Source organism: Betta splendens, chromosome 19 (assembly GCF_900634795.4).
Source record: "Betta splendens chromosome 19, fBetSpl5.4, whole genome shotgun sequence".
Taxonomy (NCBI): domain Eukaryota; kingdom Metazoa; phylum Chordata; class Actinopteri; order Anabantiformes; family Osphronemidae; genus Betta; species Betta splendens.
Window position 1 is genome coordinate 14,982,952 of NC_040898.2, and position 18,826 is coordinate 15,001,777.

An 18,826-nucleotide genomic window follows, 5' to 3' on the forward strand; every position below is an offset into this window, starting at 1 on the left:
TACTTTTAACCGAAGCCGGAAGTAGGCAGGAGTGAATCATCTCTGACGTAGGCAAACGACTCAGCCGCCGCACCCAGTGAGCGGGACGCCACGCGACAACTAGGTCGTTGGTGAACTGCTATGATGCGTCGAGCGCGCATGTCCGTTACTCATCAACTCACTGACGCCGTGCTTCCGATCAGCCGTTAAACTCAGCGTTCGCTTTACGTTAATTCGCTAATTGTCGTCAGGCCCTTAAGGCGCCACCTAAAGGGTCCTTCTGTTCAACAGGAACGGCCCTGAGCGTAAACATGTGCTGATCTTAAACTGTTCACAAGCGACACCTGATGACAGTTAACAGCCGCATTAACGCGCGCGCCTGTTTCCGTCCCTGCTCCTGGAACATGCTTCATCCTGACAGACTGAATGGGCTCTGGTAAGCGGCACAAAGTTGTTTAAAGTCGCGAGAGCAAGGCTGCCACGTGACCAAATATTATACGCGCATGTATTATTAGTTCTAACTAATTAAAAGTCACTTAAAGTCCCCCAAAAATGTTGTAGAAAAATAACCCGAGTATATTTGCTATTCTAGAACTCAAAATTATTTTTGACATTGGTTTGTCTTTCCACCAAAACCCTGCGCCATACAACAAATAATACTATATAAATTCTATAATATCATACCTAAGTATTCTCTGACTCTACCTTCCCGGGCTCATGGCATAAATCATCCATTACTACTGGTTCAGGTACTGTTTGTCTCCACAGAGGTGTGTCCATTCTGTGGGAAAACGTACAAACGGCTCAAGACTCACCTGCCGCATTGCAAGGCAGCAGGAAGCTGCCGAGCACCTCCAGCTCCACATGAGGCCCCTCAACTGAACACGGCCACAAACAAGAGCGAGGATGTGTCTGTGGGAGCGTCCCAGAAACTGCCATCAGCGCCAGTGGCGTCTGCCTCACGTCCTCCATCGGCCAAGAAGACAAAACAGAAGGTGTCTGAGCAGATTAAGGCGGCCATCACTGTTCCTGTTTCTACTAAATCCAAAGCACCCAATGATGCAGGCAAACACATTAAACCCAGAGATGCTCCTAAAAAGAACACGCCACAGACAAAGACGGACGCAGAGTCTCCTCCTAAAGAGGCCTCTGACGCTCTGCATGGCTCCAGAAACGCGCTCTGTGTGGACCATGGAGCTGGGCGTTTATCTCAGCGTTCACCCGTCAGACCAGGAAGTGGTCATCAGGGCACGATCACCCTGCAGGGTGTCAAAGCTGCATTAGGTCGAGCCAAAGCCGTCAGTCAGAGCAGCGTTGTGAGCATCAGCAACCAGCAGCGCGACGCTGCACCTGAGCCCCAACCACCCTCCACTACGCCCCCGCTCCTCCCAGGTCAAAGGTCACGTCACGCTGTCCACCCTCTGTTTCACACAGTCAGCACAAGCGAGGGGTTAAAGGTGACTCGTCACATGACGGGACTCCTGTCGGTGTCACCAGAACCCGCTCTCGGTCCAGCGCCAGCTCTCGGTCCAGCACCCGCTCTCGGTCCAGCACCCGCTCTCGGTCCAGCACCCGCTCTCGGTCCAGCACCCGCTCTCGGTCCAGCACCCGCTCTCGGTCCAAAACCCGCTCACGGTCCTGCGCTCGCTCTCGGTCCAGCGCCGGCTCACGGTCCAGAACCCGCTCACGGTCCAGCGCCGGCTCTCGGTCCAAGTCCTCGCTCCGTCCAGCTCCCACCTGTTTGGGTGGAGGCGCTGAGAGCTGGTGAAGGACTGGTGACAGAGAGGCTGCAGCTCAAGGTCAGGGAAGAAAGCAGTGCAGGTTGGTACCTGACTGGGAACATCATTAAACCGCTAATATTAAAGCCATTCATGTGCTGTACTGATTTTAACTGATAGATTTTCATGAGCTGCTGAAAAGGTGTTTGTGTTGGTTCAACCGCTGAGAAGTGGAACCACAGGTCATGTTTTCAGTGCGTCCTTATCTGCATCTGTCTCTTAATCCTTTGTTGGTAAAATGATGTGCAGGTGCTCTGACACAGCGGCGTCTTGGACAGGTGAGACTCAGGGAGTTACCTGAGTGGCTGGTCTGCAGAGCCCCCAGAACGCCCAGAGAGCTGGTGGACACGGTGCACAGAGGTGAGGGCGCACACGCATGCACAGATGTACACACACACAAGCATGCACGTACACACACACACACACAAGCATTCACTCACACACAGATGTACACACACACACAAGCATGCACTCACGCACACACACCCACTCACGCAAACACACACGTATACACGCATGCACACACACACACACACACACACACAGACACACGTTCACACACACGCACGCAAACACACAAACACACGTTCACACATACAGACACACACATGCACACGTACACACACATGTACACACACACGTGTACACACACGCACACACACGTGTACACACACACCCACGCATGCACACACACACACAATGGTGAGGTGTGACAGTGAGGTTTCAGCGTGTCCTGGCTGCTGTGCTTCCTGTCAGGTTGGCAGTGGTACCACAGGAGGTACATGGACGTGAGGCGGGGCGGTGCCGGTGGACTGGGCCTGCTGCTGGCTGGAGTCTGTGTGCTCAGCTACGTCTGGACCTACCCCCACATCAGTGAGTGTGCGACTCGGCCAGCGCCGCCTCGCTTCGCTTCAGACTCGACTGGGAAGGTTGTTGACCGCTTTGTTTTCTTCTTCCCCTAGAGCGTGAGCGCTGGAGGAAGTACCACTGAGGTCAAGGGAAGGTGTTTGGACAAGTGTGACGCTGTGTGTAAACAGCAGCTGCAGCAGAGGTTCTGCTTTCACACAGCAGTTAGAAGAAGACCGGCGTGTTCACATCTGTACTTAACACAGAGGACAGTGTGGGAGGCAGCTGTTTGCCCAAACTGGCACAACTGCTGTTTGTGCACTATTTATATGTTAATCTGTATTTTAATTTAATTTGTGCTGAAGTCAGAATAATTTCGCCTGCAGCCACTAGGTGTCGCTGTTGTGTTGTTGGCTGGACAGACAGATGTTTTCTTAGCTGCTTTGTGCAGAGGCACCAGCACAGTGTGAGCCTGATACGATCTGAGTGTGGAAGCACAGATACTGAACCTAAGATGTCTCCACACAGTGTAGCAGTGTAGTCTGTGTTTCTGTTATATGCATGAATAGTAATGGAGCGACGCTGGAGGAGGCTCAGACAGACGGATTTGTCGTATTCAAAATGAATTTATTTGACTCTTTGCTGCTGTAGTGAACTCACGTTAGCTACAAATGAAGGAACGACAGCAGTTGTGTTCTGACGTTTCCTGATGCCACTTCTTGGCCACATGTGCGTGTGTTGTTGTCTTTTTTTTTGTACATTCCTTTTTTTTCTTCATACAAAAATTATAAATATTGTGTTTCAACTTTTCATTTTATACAAAAACCACAATCATACAAATCGAGTGAGAAACCAAAAAGCAGTGGAGATGAAGGCAGAAGAATGGAAATCTGAATCTGAGATCAAAGCAGGACGACATTAGCACAGTTTGCTAGCGGGCTCAGACACGGACGTGCCGCTGCCTGCTCGTCCTGACTCAGTGCTGTGGAGGCACAAAACCTTGAAGCCGCTCGAGAAGTGAAGGGCCCAGTTCTCCCAGTGGACACATGCTCCCTTCAGTTGGGCGCATGTCACATAATTAGAAGAGAAAGGCGGCACCGGCCACAATCAGCCGGCGCTGAAGCTGAGCTGTGGTCCTTTTCCTGTTTAAACCACAGTGCGGATGTCTGTGGGTTAAAAACCTGCTCTTTCCTGGTTCGGACGCACGGGTCTGAAGGTTCAGGGAGCTGAGCTTCAGCGCTCGCAGATTCTGGATGCAGCCACGCTCGTAGTTTTGGTTGTGCTGCTGAGAGGAAATGCTTGACGGACAGAAAGGATGGTGGGGTGTGACTGAACACAGAGGAGCACGTGGTTCTGGAGCGTGTGAAGACCAACACCCACCTTAAATAAGATACGATCTATAAGTAGCTATGCAGAAGGCCGACAAACGTACAATCAGTGACCATCACAGGCGGTTCACACTTCATCACTACGAACACAACAGCCGTCCTCACTGTCATTTCTAAAACCTAAACAAACACGTAACACCTTCCTCAATCTGAGGACTTGACTCCCCTGACACGATCGCAGCCAAATGATAAAGTGGTGGAGGCTGCGCGTGTCCTGAGTCCGTGGGGGGTTGCGTACCTTTAAGGTACAAAAGAAAGATGCAAACGAAAATGTGACTTCAACACAAGGACAAGAGCATCCAGTAACTGCTTCGTGACCTACGGGACTGGTCTGACTGGTGTCTGCAGCGACAAGAGGCTGTCATTGTTGCAGGCAGCTGAAAGCAGGTGAGGAGCTTTTGGTTCTGGTTCGGATCCAAACTTCACATTCTGTTCATCCTAGCGTACAACAAGAGTCACACATTTATATAGTTCCTGAAAAAAGCAAGAGTATGTTTAGTGCAATTTGTCTACGTGACTACTTGACTGAGCTTCACCCGTCAACCATTAGACACACGGTACAAAAGCATGTGTCGGCGCCGAGCTCGTCGGAGTCAGAGGACACGAGTCAACAGAGCTTCTTCATTCGACACCTTAAATAAGAACCGAGGCACAGATTCGTCATCGTGACCCTCCTCACCCCGTGGGGCAACAAAGGCAGTGGGGCAGTCGACTGGCACAGAGAGTACAGATATGAGAGTGTGAAGAGAGGAACACTCGAATTCAAGCTACTATGTGAAATCACGTCAGTCGTCTTCCATGCGTTAGTCTGTTCCATTGCACACGTTCCCGGATCGTTCTAAGTGCCGGTGTTGGTCCGGATAGAGTCTAATTCCTAAATCATGCCCAAATAAAGGAACTGAATATATGCTACAAGGCTGGAGATGGTTTTGCAAAGATTATGCACCTGACAGAGTCATCCTCTCTTCACAATGGGCCTGTGGGGGTGAGGGGGGTGAGGAGGGGGGGGGTCTATTACAAGCAGAGGTGATGAACACCAGCGTCAGCCTCAACATTCCAAGATGCTGTTGACCGCCGCCTCCAGAGCCGAGTCCGTGTCGAGGTGAGGGGGGGAGGGGAGCTGGGGGGGAGGCTGGGGGTGGTAGTGCGTCTGTCCCGCCCCGGCGTCGCCGTGGGAACCGCTGCCATCGGCGCTGCCGCCGGCTCCGTAGCGTTGCTGCGATCGCTTCAGTTCCAGCACACTCTTGTTTTCTGAGTGAGGCTGAGGTGGGTCCGCGTCCACGCCCCCTCCTGGATCCACACAGCCAGGCGGAGGTTCTGTCCTGTGCGCTGGCTCCGTGGAGCCTCTGTGGGACTGGTTCCGACTGCAGCCGGACTGGGAGGGGAGGGGCTCCTGGAACCGTTTGGATTTGACCCCACAACAGAAGTCCTCCAGGAAGGTGTCTGTAAAACAGAGCAGAGGGAATGAGCGCCTTCACCTGCTCCGTGCGCCTCACGGATCCGCTCCTCTTCTACCTGGATCCACCAGAACCATGCGTTTGTCCTGCGTCAGGTTGTTGCGCTCCTCTTGGTTGAAGGTCCTGTCGATCATCACCATTTCAGATGAGGGGCTGGAACGCTGGCGGGGAGAAGACGGAGCAGCTTGGACAGCGTTCACCGTGACGTCAAAGAACAGAATAGAGAAGAGCTCTGGTTTTACCTCGGCCTCCACCATCAGCAGCCGTCGGTATTTGTTCACCATGGCCTGGGTCCGGTTCAGCACCTGAGTTGCAACTATCTCGAATTCCTCGTCCACTGTAACAGACAGAGGGACATTTGAAATAAGCAGCACCTGCACCCGTTGGTGGGAGGCGGACGAACCAACTTCACGCACCCTGAGAGAACTCCTCGTGGAGGTGCGAAGCCCCCTGGAACACGTGAAAGGGGAGGAGCCTCTGCAGCGCGTCGTCCGCTGACACGAAGCGGCGCCGGTCGGGGGCGTGAACTGCGCCGTGGTCCTTCCTCAACTGCTGTAAAACCCTGAGACGAGGGGAGCGACACACGATGTGAGCGAGCAGCTCCTCGAAGCGAAGCCCACATTTACCAACGCACACTTACAGTCCTGCCTTCGTGAGCGGCGCCGGGCCGAGCCTCTGCTGGGAGCACACCTGCAGAGCACAATTCAACAGCACAGATGTCATGACGGCAGCGGAAGCAGCAGGACCCACCTTCTGTCCACAGAAGCTAATGAGGGAAGTACCTGAGAGCCTGGCGCGGACTCTGCTGTCATGGTTTTCATGACTGTGACAAACAAAAAGGTCAAAGGTCAATAAATTGCATTCAACCACATCACGCTCTGATACATGAGTCCGACCGCAGGCTTTTTACCGTGGATGCCGCCGAGCTGTGTCTGGGTGAGAGCAGGAGACGAGGAATTCTGGAAAGCAATGACACACATCAGTCAGGAAAAGGTGACACATGCTACTCAACAGGGAAAGAAGCGGGCGCCGGTACCGGTCCGTAGTCCTGCTCCTGTGGGGACAGAGCCGTGCAGGTCTGACTCTGAGTCACCAGCAGGCGCTGCACGGGGCTCGCCGAGGCCTGGCCCTGCCCGCTAAGCCCGCCGGGCGCCGGGTTGACCAGAGTCAGCCTCCCGGAGGCGCCGGACGTCTGGATGGGAGCAGAACTCACACAAGAAACTCCGGTCCACGTCTGGGTCACGCTGCCGGCGACCGGACTCCCGCTGACCACGCCTTGGTTCAGGACCAGCTGGCCTCCTGCTGGGCCGCTGAAGTTCTGGCCCGCCACGATTTGTACGGTGTTCTGACTGGTGATGAGGGCGTTGGCGCTGCAGGCAGCCGGGCCGTTGTGGAGGGAGGTGGAGGGAGTGATCGCTAAAGAGCCCGGCAGCAAGAACTGTCCAGGGGGTAAATTTGCCGGCACCTGTTTCTGCTCCAGGGGCGGCTGCACTACTATGGAGCCGTTGGCCGTGTACTGTCCGCCGGGCGCAGCGTTAGCGTTGACCACACTGGCCATTGTGCTGGGAGACGGCTGGAGACCGAGGCTGTAGACGGTCTGAGCCCCCGCTTGAAGAGGTTTGGGCTGGATGGGTCGGACCAGAGCCTGGGACCCTGCCGGGCCTCTCTGGATGATGATGTTTTGAAGCGGGATGTTTTTGAAGGGTAAGCTGCTCTGTCCCACCTGCGCTTGGTTGGGGGCAAACACCTGCCCCCCCGCCGGGGCACCTGCTGCAGCTACAGGTGCCCCCGGCCTCAGGACGATCTGAGGAGTTCTTTCCAAGCTGCTCAGAGTCATCACGCCCCCGCCCGACCCGAACGAGCCCAGCACCTGGATGTGCTGGGTGGAGCCGTTGGGCAGCTGGGACACTCCTTGTAGGAACTGGCTCGTGGGGAAGGCAGCAGGCGCTGTGCTTACCGCTGCCGCCCCATAGCTCCCAGGAACCAGCTGGGACGGGAAGGAAACTGGAGCCTGCACCAAAGTGGGCGCAGGCTGGGACTCCAGTAACGCCTCCTGGGCCAGAGTCTGCTCTGTGATGTCGGCCTCCAGGAGAGACTTCTGCAGGATGTCAAAAGGCTGGTCCTCCCCCAGATCCATGCCCCCCGGAGAGTTCCCAGTCCCCAGTTCATCCTCGATGAACGAGAGGCTGCTGGAAAGCTGGAGGCCGGCCCCGGCTGAGTCCTCGCAGAAGTCGCCCATGGAAGAAGAGCCATCCTTGGGTCCGACCTACAAGAAGAAGAAGGGAAAATCTGTAAAAACCACAAAGTCCTACACGGGTGCGTTGGCATCAACACTCGGACCAAGTGGGTCCAAGTTCAGGCATGCTCGCAGCAATCTCACCGCGTCACTGCCAAAGAAGGATCCATCTGATCCATAAGCTGCATTTGTCACATCATCCTCCTCAATCTGCAGAAGAAACAGCAAAATGAGTCAAAACACTGTCTGGTAATTTAATCATTTACCAAAGTCATACATTCTAAAGGGACACTTACAGACTTGCTATTGTTGCCATGGAGATAATCATTCAATGCATCCACATCTCTGAAACAGACAGACACATAGAAATGTATTTTCCCACTGACGTTGGTTCCTTTTACAGTAAAGGGAGCAAATGTGTGCTTGAATGCAACATAATAAAATTAACTGGACTTTAACTGCCTCAATTCATCACGTAAAGCTTTGATTTCAGAGAACTATCAGCTGATGACAAACGTCACTGCATCCATTCATAAAGTCACGGCGTAGTGTTTTTACCCTAAAATATCCAGAAGACGGCGGTCGTCCTCATCGTCCATGACACCTGAAAGAGCACGGAAGCACAGGTACGGAATCAGATGTGAGTGAAGAGCTTCTACCTGAACGTGCAGGTACCGATGAGTAACGGCTGAAGTCAGTGAAATGAGAGGATTGTGTTTATTGGTGTGTTCCAGGCCGGACACTGGGCTTACACATACTACAGTAGTGAGGACGTCCCACTCACAGGTTTCCAGCAGGACGCATGGGTTCAGTCATTGAACACCCCGGGCTCCTGGTGCCGGCCCGGCTGCAGGGACACAACAGGAGTGGGTCTGGCTTTGACACAGGGCGGTGGAAAGGAGGGGATGCAGAACAAGGGAACGTGTTATTGACTGTTTGACTGCGGACACATCCTCCAACAGACGCAGCTCCGGCCTCTGACGCTGCGGTTTGTGTCCACACTGAAAATGGCCTCACGCCCACAGTCTGCGCTCATGTGTTGCTTCGTATCAGTCAAAGTGTACTGGTCTGTTTGAATGCGGTTATGTTTAAGCCAAGTAAGAGGCTGTGCGTCGGAACACTGGTTCCTCAAAGCGCTAATCCATTATTTGCAGTGAGTCAACATGAGGGGAAACGCTGCTGCGCATGTGGCGCCACAAAATGGCTGTTCGCGTCTTCACGGCCGAGCCTCGACCGGCCGCCATCTTTGCTTCAGGGAGGACAATGACGGACGGCAGCAGAGCGGTGCCTGCGCGTGGAGGTGGTTGTGATCACAGTGGAACTCTGCGCGTGTTCTTTCTCAACACAATGCGTTTGCACGAACATGCTTCAGGCGGTAATGGCTAAATTAATGGCACTGGAATGGGACAAAGACGCAGTCGACGTTTACCAGCGGAAATAAAGCGATGAGCTACACGTTTGATTAAAAAACGCCCCAGACGTGATTTATACACGAAACACTCGACTCGAGCTCTGAAATCCACACGAATGAATAAATGCATTTAACGGTCGACCAAAACGAGCTTTTACATGTTTAAACGCTGAGCTCAAACCCATGAATCTAACAGCTAATTCTGGTTTAAGGCTCCGCTCGTCGAACGCAACGCATTTGTTTGTTCAACCTAGACGTTTTGCGCAATTTAAGGCTGGATTTCGTGTCTTCTCCGGGCGCTCCGGCGCGAGCCGACCCGCTGCGTCACCGGGGCTGGGAGCGGGAGCTACCGCCGGTGGCTCACGGGAACCGGCAAACATTCAACCCAGGTTTTATTCCCAAAAATAGACGGAACCGACGGAACGAGAGTCGCCGTGGAGCCGCAGCGCGGCGCCGAGCAGCCGGTGCCCGGTCGCCGCTGCGGCGCTCGTCCGCCCTTGTTTGTCCCCTACGCGGCTCACGCAACGTCCCGCTTCCGCTCGATGTGCCCGAACCGACGCGACCCGAACACGCGGGAGCGGCTCCCCGGCCCGCGCGGGTTCTGCTCGCTTAGACCTCCGCGCCGGTCGCTGGCGAACACCGGCCTGTGCTGGTTAGCTAGCCGCGCCGTCGACGCAGCCTGTTTGGGCAGACGTGGGCTCGAATGGTGGAAAATGCTAACGGACCTAAGCAAAGTGCGTCGCGGCATAAATATTTATCGAGATTAGCCTGACATAAAGACGACGGCCAGAGGCGAAGCCTTTACTCCCTTCTCACTCCTCTTGAAACCCAATATCTCCATTTGGCAACTTTTAATTTGCTCCCCCCTCCTTCTCCTCCTCCTCCTTCTCCCTCTCCCACTCAGATATTCTTCTCACTGTCCCTGCTCTGTCTCGGATAGATTTTTCTCTCCGCTCAAACTCTCTTCCCTCCCTGAAGGAAGGGAGGAAGGAGCCTGTGTGTGTTTTTTCCTTGAAATTTTTATCACAAAATTATAATACACTCAAAGGGAAACTCACCGTCATGAAAAAGCGGTGCCTTGTCAACGGGGTTTCCTCGCCATCACCGCACGGGTTGTCGGGGCAGCGCACACAACAAGGCAAAGCATCAGTCCTCAGCGGCGGCACGCGAGTCTCTATATTTGAATAGCAAATATACAAAATCCCTCAAATGATTATTAAACGTAGCGTTAATGCAAACTATAATCACACATTTCCGCTGCATTTGCTATTATTAGCAGATAAATGTTATCAGACTTAATCGTTGCCAACAGTAGAGGGCGGGCCTCTGGTGTTGATGCCACACCTTGACAGTTCTCAGGTATGACTGTAGTTACTGTCATGCTGTGCCGTGCTACATAGTTGCCTACGAGTCCAACAATTCACGTTCAAAATTGTGCTTTTAAAAGTATCTTAATGTTTTCAATCAAGTACAGTTTAAAGTACCTTTACTCCTCTATAATTTTACGTTCTTGTATTAGTTACTACTTTTTTGCATCCTATAATTCCTTTATCACTGTAACTACATAATGTGGGTAAAACTGGCCTCACCATTACGCACTACCATCAAGAATTCCTAATATGGACCGATATGATCAAAAACATGAAATATCAAATGTATATAAACATTAACACAACATTTTCTTATTGCTGCATCTACAACGGTCAATCAAACTAAGTATTTTTCTGTTTTTAAATATAATAACATCAAGCATTTTATTTAGTGTGTTTGTGAGAAGATGGCAACAAATGCCTTTGAACTGCGGTCGGACCTAAATATGCAAAAACTATTTTATTGAGCCGTTTTTTATAGACGTTGCTTTCGTGCTACGCGCTTGGACATGCTTGTGTTGTTGTTGCTTGTATGTTTTGTGCACGTCCAAATTATTTACAATAAATAATCCGTCAAAACAGCTGATAAAAATAGCACTGGTGAAAGATTTGGGGTGGTTTGTTCGTTTTCGGCCACTGTCCTTTCCGAACCAGCAGGTGGCGGTAAAGCGTTTGACGCAGTTACCAAAAGTCACGAAGAAGAAGACGTGACGTTTCACTTCCGCAACAACCCGACGGAACAACAACATGGAGGCGACGGCTGAAGTTCAGCAGGAAAACGGGTTCCATGATGAAACCGGGTCCGCTAAAATGCACGAGCGTCTTCAGAAACGGCATCAGGCGAGGGTCGAGGACGCGGAGCGCAGGAAGGAAGCTAAAGACAGCCAGTCCGTGGCCGAGGAGAAGGGGGAGTACTTCTCCAGCGCTTTCAACAGGGAGCGGTTGTCCATCGAGGAGCTTCTGTCCAGCTGCCCCGGAGCAGAGCGAGCAGCGGTGGCCCAGCGGCTGGAGGAGGCCACGGCCAGAACGGGGCAGCTCCAGAAGTTTCTCAACGACAGCGTGCTGTTTCTAACGCAGTACGAGCTGAGACAAGCCCAGCAAGCTCTGCAGAAGCTCCAAGCCTCGCTGGCTGAAGCGAGAGAAGAGGCTCTGCCCAAGAAAAAGTTTGCGTTCCGGACCCGAACCAAAGCAGCAGACAAAGCAGCAGCACCGGCACCAGGCCTGGTACCAGACCTGGTGTCATCTGACGCCGGTGAACACGCAGGTTCTGTTCAAGTGGACGGCGCTGCGGTCTCTGAGCAGTGTGGCTTCTCCAACATGCACGGCCAGGTTCTGACCAAAACATCGGATGAGATCCAGAAACGAGACGTGCTGTTGACTCACCTCACCCACTGCAAGGTCCGGCTGCTCGGTTCCCCCAGCACGCTGCACCTGAAGCACATCGACGGCTGTGAGATCCTGTGCGGCCCCGTGTCCAGCTCTGTGTTCGTTGATCATTGCAGGGACAGTACGCTGGCCTTCCCCTGTCAGCAGCTGCGGACCCACAACACCACGGACACGCAGGTGTACCTGCACGTCACCAGCCGGGCCATCATAGAGGACTGTCATGGAGTGGGCCTGGCCCCGTTCTCCTGGTCCTATCCGCAGCTGGAGGAGGACTTCACCGTGTCAGGCCTAGACCGGGACAGGAACAACTGGAGTCAGGTGGATGATTTCAACTGGCTGGCAGCTGGAACCGCGTCCCCCAACTGGAGCGTCATCCCAGAAGTAGACAGGAAAACCAGCTGGGACCCCTAGAAATACACATTGTGCCCAAATGAACTGTTTAAACCAGAACACAGTAACTAAACTGCTTAAATAAATACCTATAGTAAGACAGTGTGATTACTGCGTTACGCTGTTATCATGATCTGCCAGGCAGTGACTCAGTATAAAAGCAGCCTCACAGCAGGATACCTGTACAGATATACACACTTACTTACACATCAGTCTAGGTGTAACTGTTAGCTACGCATGCTTTATACACATCTTTGTCACAGTTTTCCTCAAATTGACATAGATTCATGGTACAAAATGTAAACTGGTTCATGTAGTGAGCTCCACCTGCAACAATCCCAGGATTGTGTTTATCATTCATGTATGATTTGATCTATGAAATGAGTAAAAATTAGCAAAATCTTAAAAAACATTTCAATTTATTATCACAATGAAAATGTGTAACTATGGATTTGGTCCTGTTCTTTCTATTAAACATAAACAGTGAAGTCAATACCAGTAAAGTGACTTCCTTTGATCATTTCAGCCTTTTTTCATAGCTATAAATCACCTGTTCACAGACATTTTGCCGTTTGTGAGGCTGCCTCCTGTTTTTATTTCTGTGAATGGTTGAGTGAAGCTTAATGAACTCGGCCACATCCAGTTTGTGTTGAACCCGTGGACCCCTGCCTGTGAATGGATATACAGCATTATTAGCTCCACTTTCGTGGCTGTGCACCCCTTGGCTGATGCCATTAGAGATCCTGGTGTGTTGAGTCAAGGCAGCCATGACCACGTGAACGCTCAAACCAATTAAGGCCCCTGGCAGCGGCTTACGATCAGACTCATCTTGTGTAGAGAGATTTCTGTAAATTGGATCAGGCTGCTTAAAGGGACTTATCGTGACGTACTGCAACTCTGAGTTTAATCATGAGGATCCTCGGCAATCCTCCGCCGCTCTGAGAGGACAGAACATCGTGATTAGCCTCACCTGCGTGTTTGACGAGGAAAACAGGTAACAGTCGAGGAAAACAGTCGTGTGGAATGAAGATTGAGTCACAATGGGAGAGGAGTTAGCTTTGAAGAAATAACTCGCTTCTCCAGGAGCTTCCTGGCTTCTTCACCTCTGCTGCTTGACCGTGGGATGGATCCCCGCCTGAGCTGAGTCTCCGTCCTGTTGGACCTGCCAGAGGAGACTCTTAAAGCAAAGAGAAGGACGCTGGAACTTTGAAAATCCAAGGTGCAAATCCTGAAGCTCCTGCTGCTCTCTGTTATCATTTGACACATCTCAGGTTGAACTATGGCGTTGATGTTGGTCAAGTTTGACCTGAAAAAGCGAGTGAAGCTCGCCCAGACGGTCTGGTTCATGTACTGGTTCGCTGTAATGGCTGGCGTGCTGGTCCTCAGCATGGGCCTCTTCTTTAAGATCGAGCTGCGAAAGCGCTCAGAACTTATGGACAACAACGAGAGCCACTTCCTGCCCAACCTGCTGATATTAATGGGTATAATAACGTGTGGCATCAACGCCTTTGGAGGAAAAGTGTGCTACGACTCTCTGGACCCTACCAAGTTCGTGAAGTGGAAGCCCATGCTGAAGAACTTCCTGGTGTTCTGCGTCTGCTTCAATGCCCTGCTGCTTGTGACGGCCGTACTGTGCTTCCTGATGAGGATCCCGCTGCAGTTCACCCTGGCCGAGGGCCTGAGGAACGGCATGAGGTTCTACAAGGACACCGACACACCGGGACGCTGCTACATGAAGAGAACCTTGGACCTGATGCAGATGGAGTTTCGTTGTTGTGGGAACGACAACTTCAGAGACTGGTTCGAGATTCAGTGGGTCAGCAACCGCTACCTGGACTTCAGCGCAAAGGAGGTCAAAGAGTAAGTGTAAGATCAAAATTGGGAGGTCAGAGATCAGTAATATGTGGTGTGTGTGATCAGTGAACCCCAGCGTGTTGAGGATGAGGACGGTGCCTCTAAATAAAGTCCAGCAGTGGATTTGAGGTGGAGGTAAGTCAAAGGAGGTGCCTCTGTCACTATCGTCCACTGAGGATTAGCGTCACAGAAAAGATGAGCACAGCAGGGAGTAGCGGGAACTTGGCAGGTGGAGGAGGTTACTTGGCACTTTTCTGGGTACAGAAAAAGACGAACAGGCTAAATCACATAAGCAGGATTAAAAGTGCATCAGTGCCTTGAACCTGTTTATGCCTGCGCTGATTTTGGGCAACAGGAGTCGCTTTGCTTTGCTTTGAGGACAATTGTGAAGGGGAAACTTTTGAGTTGACCCTTAATTAGTGTTTAATCTTCAGGATTACAGATCCATGTCCTTCAAGAATCAGTGTCCTGTCTAATCAGTGGACGGCCGGGCAACAGTCCAAGGACACGACTGGACACCTGAACAATTTAAAATTAGTACCAGCGTGGGCCGATGGAGGAGGCCGATGAAACGATTCTTATGTAATTATAAAGTTGATTGAAACAGTGATGATTCTATTTAAATCCTCGTACTATCTTTGGTTTAACGGGGGATTAGTATTCAGAGCCTCACTATGTGCTGTAGGGTTCCCTGTTCTCTTGTGTTGACTGCAGCTGAACAACATCATTATCCAGAATCCACCTTTGATCCAATCACTCTCATCTTTCTATTGACCTGAAACTGTCAATCAAACAACAGCTGATGTTGTCTGTGGCAGCAGTGATGGGATGTAGGAATGGGATGGGATGTTCCTCATTTCCCTGCGAACAGATTCCACGTAGCATGACGTTCTGTCTGGACCTGGAACTGCGTGGACGACTAGTATTTAAGCTGTTACATGGCTGAGACGTTAACGTGACCTTTGCCCTCGTCCTCTCAGCCGCATCGGCAGCAACGTGGACGGCCAGTACCTGATGGACGGCGTCCCCTTCAGCTGCTGTAACCCCAGCTCCCCCAGACCCTGCATCCAGTACCAGATGACCAACAACTCGGCCCACTACAGCTACGACCACTACACGGAGGACCTGAACGTGTGGAAGCGAGGCTGCCGGGACGCGCTGCTGTCCTACTACGGAGGCATGATGAACACCATCGGAGCGCTGGTGGTCCTGGTCACCATGCTGGAGGTCAGCTGTTTACTTTGAGGGTGTGAATGTGGTGAATGCACATCTGGTTAACGTCCCCACATCTGTAAGCGTTGCAAACATCAGCCTCCGGGACGCACAATATTCTTCCTCAATTTAGTATCAAATGTGGGATTTATAGAGGTTTAAGACACAAAATATTATGTCTGGCATCTTTTTATATATAACATGCATCCACTTAGTGTCCTCCCAGAGTTTGCTGATTAGCCTCCAGCATCACATTGATGCCACAGAATTCTTGATCTCAAAAGGAAAATCCATTTTGAGGCTCAGGTGACCTTAACGTCTTTGTGCCAGTGAAGTCATTCAGGTCAGATGATGAGAAGTAACGTGAAGGTCATGTGTATAAACACGCGAAGCCTGACCCAGTTGGCCGGAACCCCCTCCTCTGCTGTCGTCGGCAGCTCCTTCGTGCAGCTTACCTTCAGTATCTCCCCTGTTACTTTCTACTCAAAGGTTAATCCTGCAGCAGCCAAATGCTTTCTGGCCTCATACTTCAACATCTGCTGCTGTTGTTGTTGTTGTCGAGGCCCCAAGAATGCTCCCAGCAGCTGCAAACACCCACAGAAGAATCTGATAATGATTCAGCATCAATTTGGCCAAATGTTAATTACAGAAATCCTGTGTTGAGGTTCAGCCTGAGGAGTCCAGATTAGTTATGCAAGCGTCTGTATGTTGACACACATAGAAAAGGAGTGAGGTTAATCTATGGGACAGACCTACTTCCTGGAGCCTGAGCTCCTCACATCACTCACCACTTAACCTCTGTTTGAGTTGACTTCATTCATTGTTTACTGCATTAAAAACTCCAGGTAAAGGTCAAAAGGATAGGATGTAATGAGCTGATGCAGTTATAACACCTTCTGTATGTTGGGTCTGGATCATTGAGCTGTTGTGACCTGGACCCGTGCTCCGCCCGTCTGAAGCCTGTCCTGCCGCTCCGCAGGTGGCCGTGACCGTGGGCATGCAGTACGTCCACAGCTCCCTCTCCACCCTGGCCAACCCCGAGGACCCGGAGAGCGAGAGCGAAGGCTGGATCCTGGAGAAGACGGTGAAGGAGACGTTCACTGACATCATGGCCAAAATGAAGGCCATGGGCAAAGGCAGCAAGGTGGAGGAGGGCGGCGAGGCAGCGGGTGCCACCGTGAGCTGAACTCACCCCTGCTGCACAAACGGACACCGCACCCACGAGGAGGAGAAGATGTGTGAGATTACTGCTTTTTCTACCAACATTCATTACTGTGTTTAGACCTACACACCCATTTGGCTGGAACTGCTTTGATATGGACTCCTCACAAACCAGTAAATAACACTGAATATTTATACATAGAGATAATGAGTAGGATGAGAAATGTTAAGCTTTTAATTTGGCGTTCCCAGGTGATCAAATCCCCGTCTTCCTTCTCAGAACACAGAACAGGCACAGTACTGTTTCTGCTGCTCTGTGGGTTTGGGCTATGTTCTGGAGTAAACCTGATGTGTACTGATAACTGCCGGTCAGAGGTGAGGATGTGATGGTAGCCAGGCAGGGAGGCAGGCTGCTCACAGGGAGGAGATTTCCAGCCCAGTGTTTCCCTGTCCACCTGTCCACAAGCAGGAGAGGCTCCTGAAACGGGTCCAAATTCTGAATTGAGTGAATCCTTGTCATCGGTTGGTCGACCCCCAGCCTGCCAAGGGCGACTGGAATTGGCAGCTAAATCGTGGCTCCTGACCCCCGTACTGTAAGCTCAGATCCGCTGTTTCCCTTGTATGTTGACACACATGTATATGCTAACACCTGCGTTGCTGTCTTTGTACATAGTGTAGAAACGACCAAAGCAATTTAACTTTTTTAAAATTATGTAATTAAGCTAAATATTTTATTTAAATCCAATATTTTTTCCATATGATGTTTTGCGTCTGTATAGATGAATTCATGCTGAATAAAGGACTGTAGCGATGTGAACATGTGATTGTGCTGTCTGAACCTTGATGAGGCGCGGAGCAGGGATGCCCCGGGGGCCGCAGCGCTCCTGATTACGGCAATTGGATGAGGGCAATTATGGCATTACTGCTTTCACATGGACACATGGCTCTTCACATGTCACATGCAAGGACATGTGCACGTCGGTCACTCCGCATTCACAAACAATCTGCGTATGTGTTTAACTACTGAATCACAACCTTCATTAGAGGAGAAGGGAGGAGCTGTGACACCAAAGCCAGAGGCCGGAGTCAAAATCAGCATGAAGAGCGAAGAGACGAGCTCCGTGCTGTATTTTGGTTCATCCAAAGCACATAACGAGCGCTGAGCAGATAAGAGGCTGATCGGCTTTAGATTAGACCTTTGGCCAGGTGAGCAGGACGCACGTCACAGACAGAGACAAACAGGGAAAGTAAAGAGCAAAGACGCCCAATGTGTGGGTGCAACAGGATCTGGGTCCTTCACTGGAACAGCACAAACAGATAGTGACGTGGAAATGACTCCTTCTAAAACTATGAGCCTTCAGTTGAATGAAGGAATGACCCCCCACAGGTTTATAAATGGAAACTGGGTTGACCTTCACCCGATCGGGCGCAACCTTGGTTCCCACACACCTGATCTTCTCCCTGGACTTGATTCCTGGCAGCTGTGTGTCCTGCTGCTCTCTGTCGGCGGCTCCAGGCAACAGTCAGGTTCTCCTCACGTCCCTCTGTTTCCTGTCACAGCTCTATGTGTCAGCTCCTCCACTCATGCCCCGTCTTCCTACCCACTCTTCTCGTGTTTATGACTCTGGGACCCAGGCTTCAGTTACACTACATGTCCAGTAGAGGGCGTGTGCCCATCAGCGCCACTTGACGTGGATTGTTTTATTAATGTCACTACAAAAGTTAAACTATGTCTATCTATCACATACAAACTCCAACTGAATTATTCGATTAAAATTAGTAATGATGAGTGAAGTAAATGACTTTCATATTATATATATATATATATATATACAGATGTTAAGACACGAAAGCTCCTCACCATGCATGGAGGGTTCCACCCCAAATCCAGCACCCTGAGACTGTACGCTAGCCGCAAGGAAGGAGGCCGAGGACTAGTGAGCGTGAGAGCCACTATCCAGGATGAAACATCCAAGATCCATAAGTACATCAAGGATAAGGCCCCGACAGATGACGTGCTGAGTGAATGTCTCAGGCAGTGGAGAACAGAGGATGAGATGCTGGAAGAGGGACCATCATGGGAGGACAAGCCCTTGCACGGGATGTACCACCGGAACATAACTGAAGTGGCTGATCTCAACAAATCCTACCAATGGCTTGAAAGGGCTGGGCTGAAGGACAGCACAGAGGCACTCATCCTGGCCGCACAGGAGCAGGCCCTGAGCACCAGAGCCATAGAGGCCCAGATCTACCACACCAGACAAGACCCAAGGTGTAGACTGTGCAAAGAGGCCCCAGAGCACATAACTGCAGGGTGTAAGATGCTGGCAGGCAAAGCATACATGGAACGCCATAACC

At 51.4% G+C, this 18,826-nt stretch overlaps 4 protein-coding genes across 14 annotated transcripts; 3 read left to right on the plus strand and 1 right to left on the minus strand.

Annotated features, from left to right (window-relative positions):
- The first annotated feature begins 57 nt into the window (after window positions 1-57).
- On the plus strand, window positions 58-3,408 carry si:dkey-21c1.4 (specifically androgen-regulated gene protein). 3 transcript variants are annotated; one of them, XM_029134269.3, is made up of 5 exons: window positions 65-415; window positions 748-1,800; window positions 2,007-2,117; window positions 2,514-2,630; window positions 2,720-3,408. In XM_029134269.3, exons 1-5 carry the CDS (start codon window positions 406-408, stop codon window positions 2,746-2,748), a joined length of 1,320 nt encoding a protein of 439 aa, XP_028990102.1. In that variant the 5' UTR covers window positions 65-405; the 3' UTR covers window positions 2,749-3,408. The 3 variants fall into 3 exon arrangements, 2 of the variants coding, with proteins under 2 accessions (XP_028990102.1, XP_055360528.1); XM_055504553.1 differs by having other exon boundaries at window positions 69-415; window positions 748-1,371; XR_008693251.1 differs by lacking the exon at window positions 2,720-3,408 and having other exon boundaries at window positions 58-415; window positions 748-2,117; window positions 2,514-2,553.
- Window positions 3,210-10,371, minus strand: bicral (BICRA like chromatin remodeling complex associated protein). 9 transcript variants are annotated; one of them, XM_029134226.3, is made up of 13 exons: window positions 10,154-10,371; window positions 8,469-8,556; window positions 8,243-8,288; window positions 7,981-8,029; window positions 7,829-7,894; window positions 6,485-7,714; window positions 6,359-6,407; window positions 6,231-6,271; window positions 6,089-6,138; window positions 5,865-6,010; window positions 5,691-5,785; window positions 5,507-5,609; window positions 3,210-5,434 (listed from the first exon to the last, which is right to left on the minus strand). In XM_029134226.3, the coding sequence occupies exons 3-13, from the start codon at window positions 8,281-8,283 to the stop codon at window positions 5,040-5,042; spliced, it is 2,265 nt and encodes a 754-aa protein (XP_028990059.1). In that variant the 5' UTR covers window positions 8,284-8,288; window positions 8,469-8,556; window positions 10,154-10,371; the 3' UTR covers window positions 3,210-5,039. The 9 variants fall into 9 exon arrangements, with proteins under 9 accessions (XP_028990059.1, XP_040924590.1, XP_028990056.1 ...); XM_041068656.2 differs by having other exon boundaries at window positions 8,443-8,556; XM_029134223.3 differs by having other exon boundaries at window positions 8,437-8,556.
- Window positions 10,372-11,159: 788 nt separating this feature from the next.
- tbcc (tubulin folding cofactor C) lies at window positions 11,160-12,349 on the plus strand. Its single transcript, XM_029134316.3, has one exon. The coding sequence runs from the start codon at window positions 11,213-11,215 to the stop codon at window positions 12,260-12,262; it is 1,050 nt and encodes a 349-aa protein (XP_028990149.1). The 5' UTR covers window positions 11,160-11,212; the 3' UTR covers window positions 12,263-12,349.
- A 523-nt stretch (window positions 12,350-12,872) lies between these two features.
- Window positions 12,873-17,285, plus strand: prph2a (peripherin 2a (retinal degeneration, slow)). The gene is made up of 3 exons (XM_029134317.3): window positions 12,873-14,101; window positions 15,076-15,322; window positions 16,287-17,285. The coding sequence occupies exons 1-3, from the start codon at window positions 13,521-13,523 to the stop codon at window positions 16,491-16,493; spliced, it is 1,035 nt and encodes a 344-aa protein (XP_028990150.1). The 5' UTR covers window positions 12,873-13,520; the 3' UTR covers window positions 16,494-17,285.
- The last annotated feature ends 1,541 nt before the right edge of the window (window positions 17,286-18,826 follow it).

Bases quoted from the DNA above. Each gene is read 5' to 3' on its own strand.
- si:dkey-21c1.4 (XM_029134269.3), top strand. The intron at 1,801-2,006 runs GTTGGTACCTGA...AATGATGTGCAG, and splicing joins CAGGGAAGAAAGCAGTGCAG to GTGCTCTGACACAGCGGCGT. The intron at 2,118-2,513 runs GTGAGGGCGCAC...GCTTCCTGTCAG, and splicing joins GGTGGACACGGTGCACAGAG to GTTGGCAGTGGTACCACAGG.
- bicral (XM_029134223.3), bottom strand. The intron at 6,011-6,088 runs GTAAGTGTGCGT...CCCTCGTCTCAG, and splicing joins CCGCTCACGAAGGCAGGACT to GGTTTTACAGCAGTTGAGGA. The intron at 5,610-5,690 runs GTAAAACCAGAG...TCTCCCCGCCAG, and splicing joins TGCTGATGGTGGAGGCCGAG to CGTTCCAGCCCCTCATCTGA.
- tbcc (XM_029134316.3), top strand. From the start codon at position 11,213: ATGGAGGCGACGGCTGAAGTTCAGCAGGAAAACGGGTTCCATGATGAA.
- prph2a (XM_029134317.3), top strand. From the start codon at position 13,521: ATGGCGTTGATGTTGGTCAAGTTTGACCTGAAAAAGCGAGTGAAGCTC. The intron at 14,102-15,075 runs GTAAGTGTAAGA...TCGTCCTCTCAG, and splicing joins AGCGCAAAGGAGGTCAAAGA to CCGCATCGGCAGCAACGTGG. The intron at 15,323-16,286 runs GTCAGCTGTTTA...GCCGCTCCGCAG, and splicing joins TCCTGGTCACCATGCTGGAG to GTGGCCGTGACCGTGGGCAT.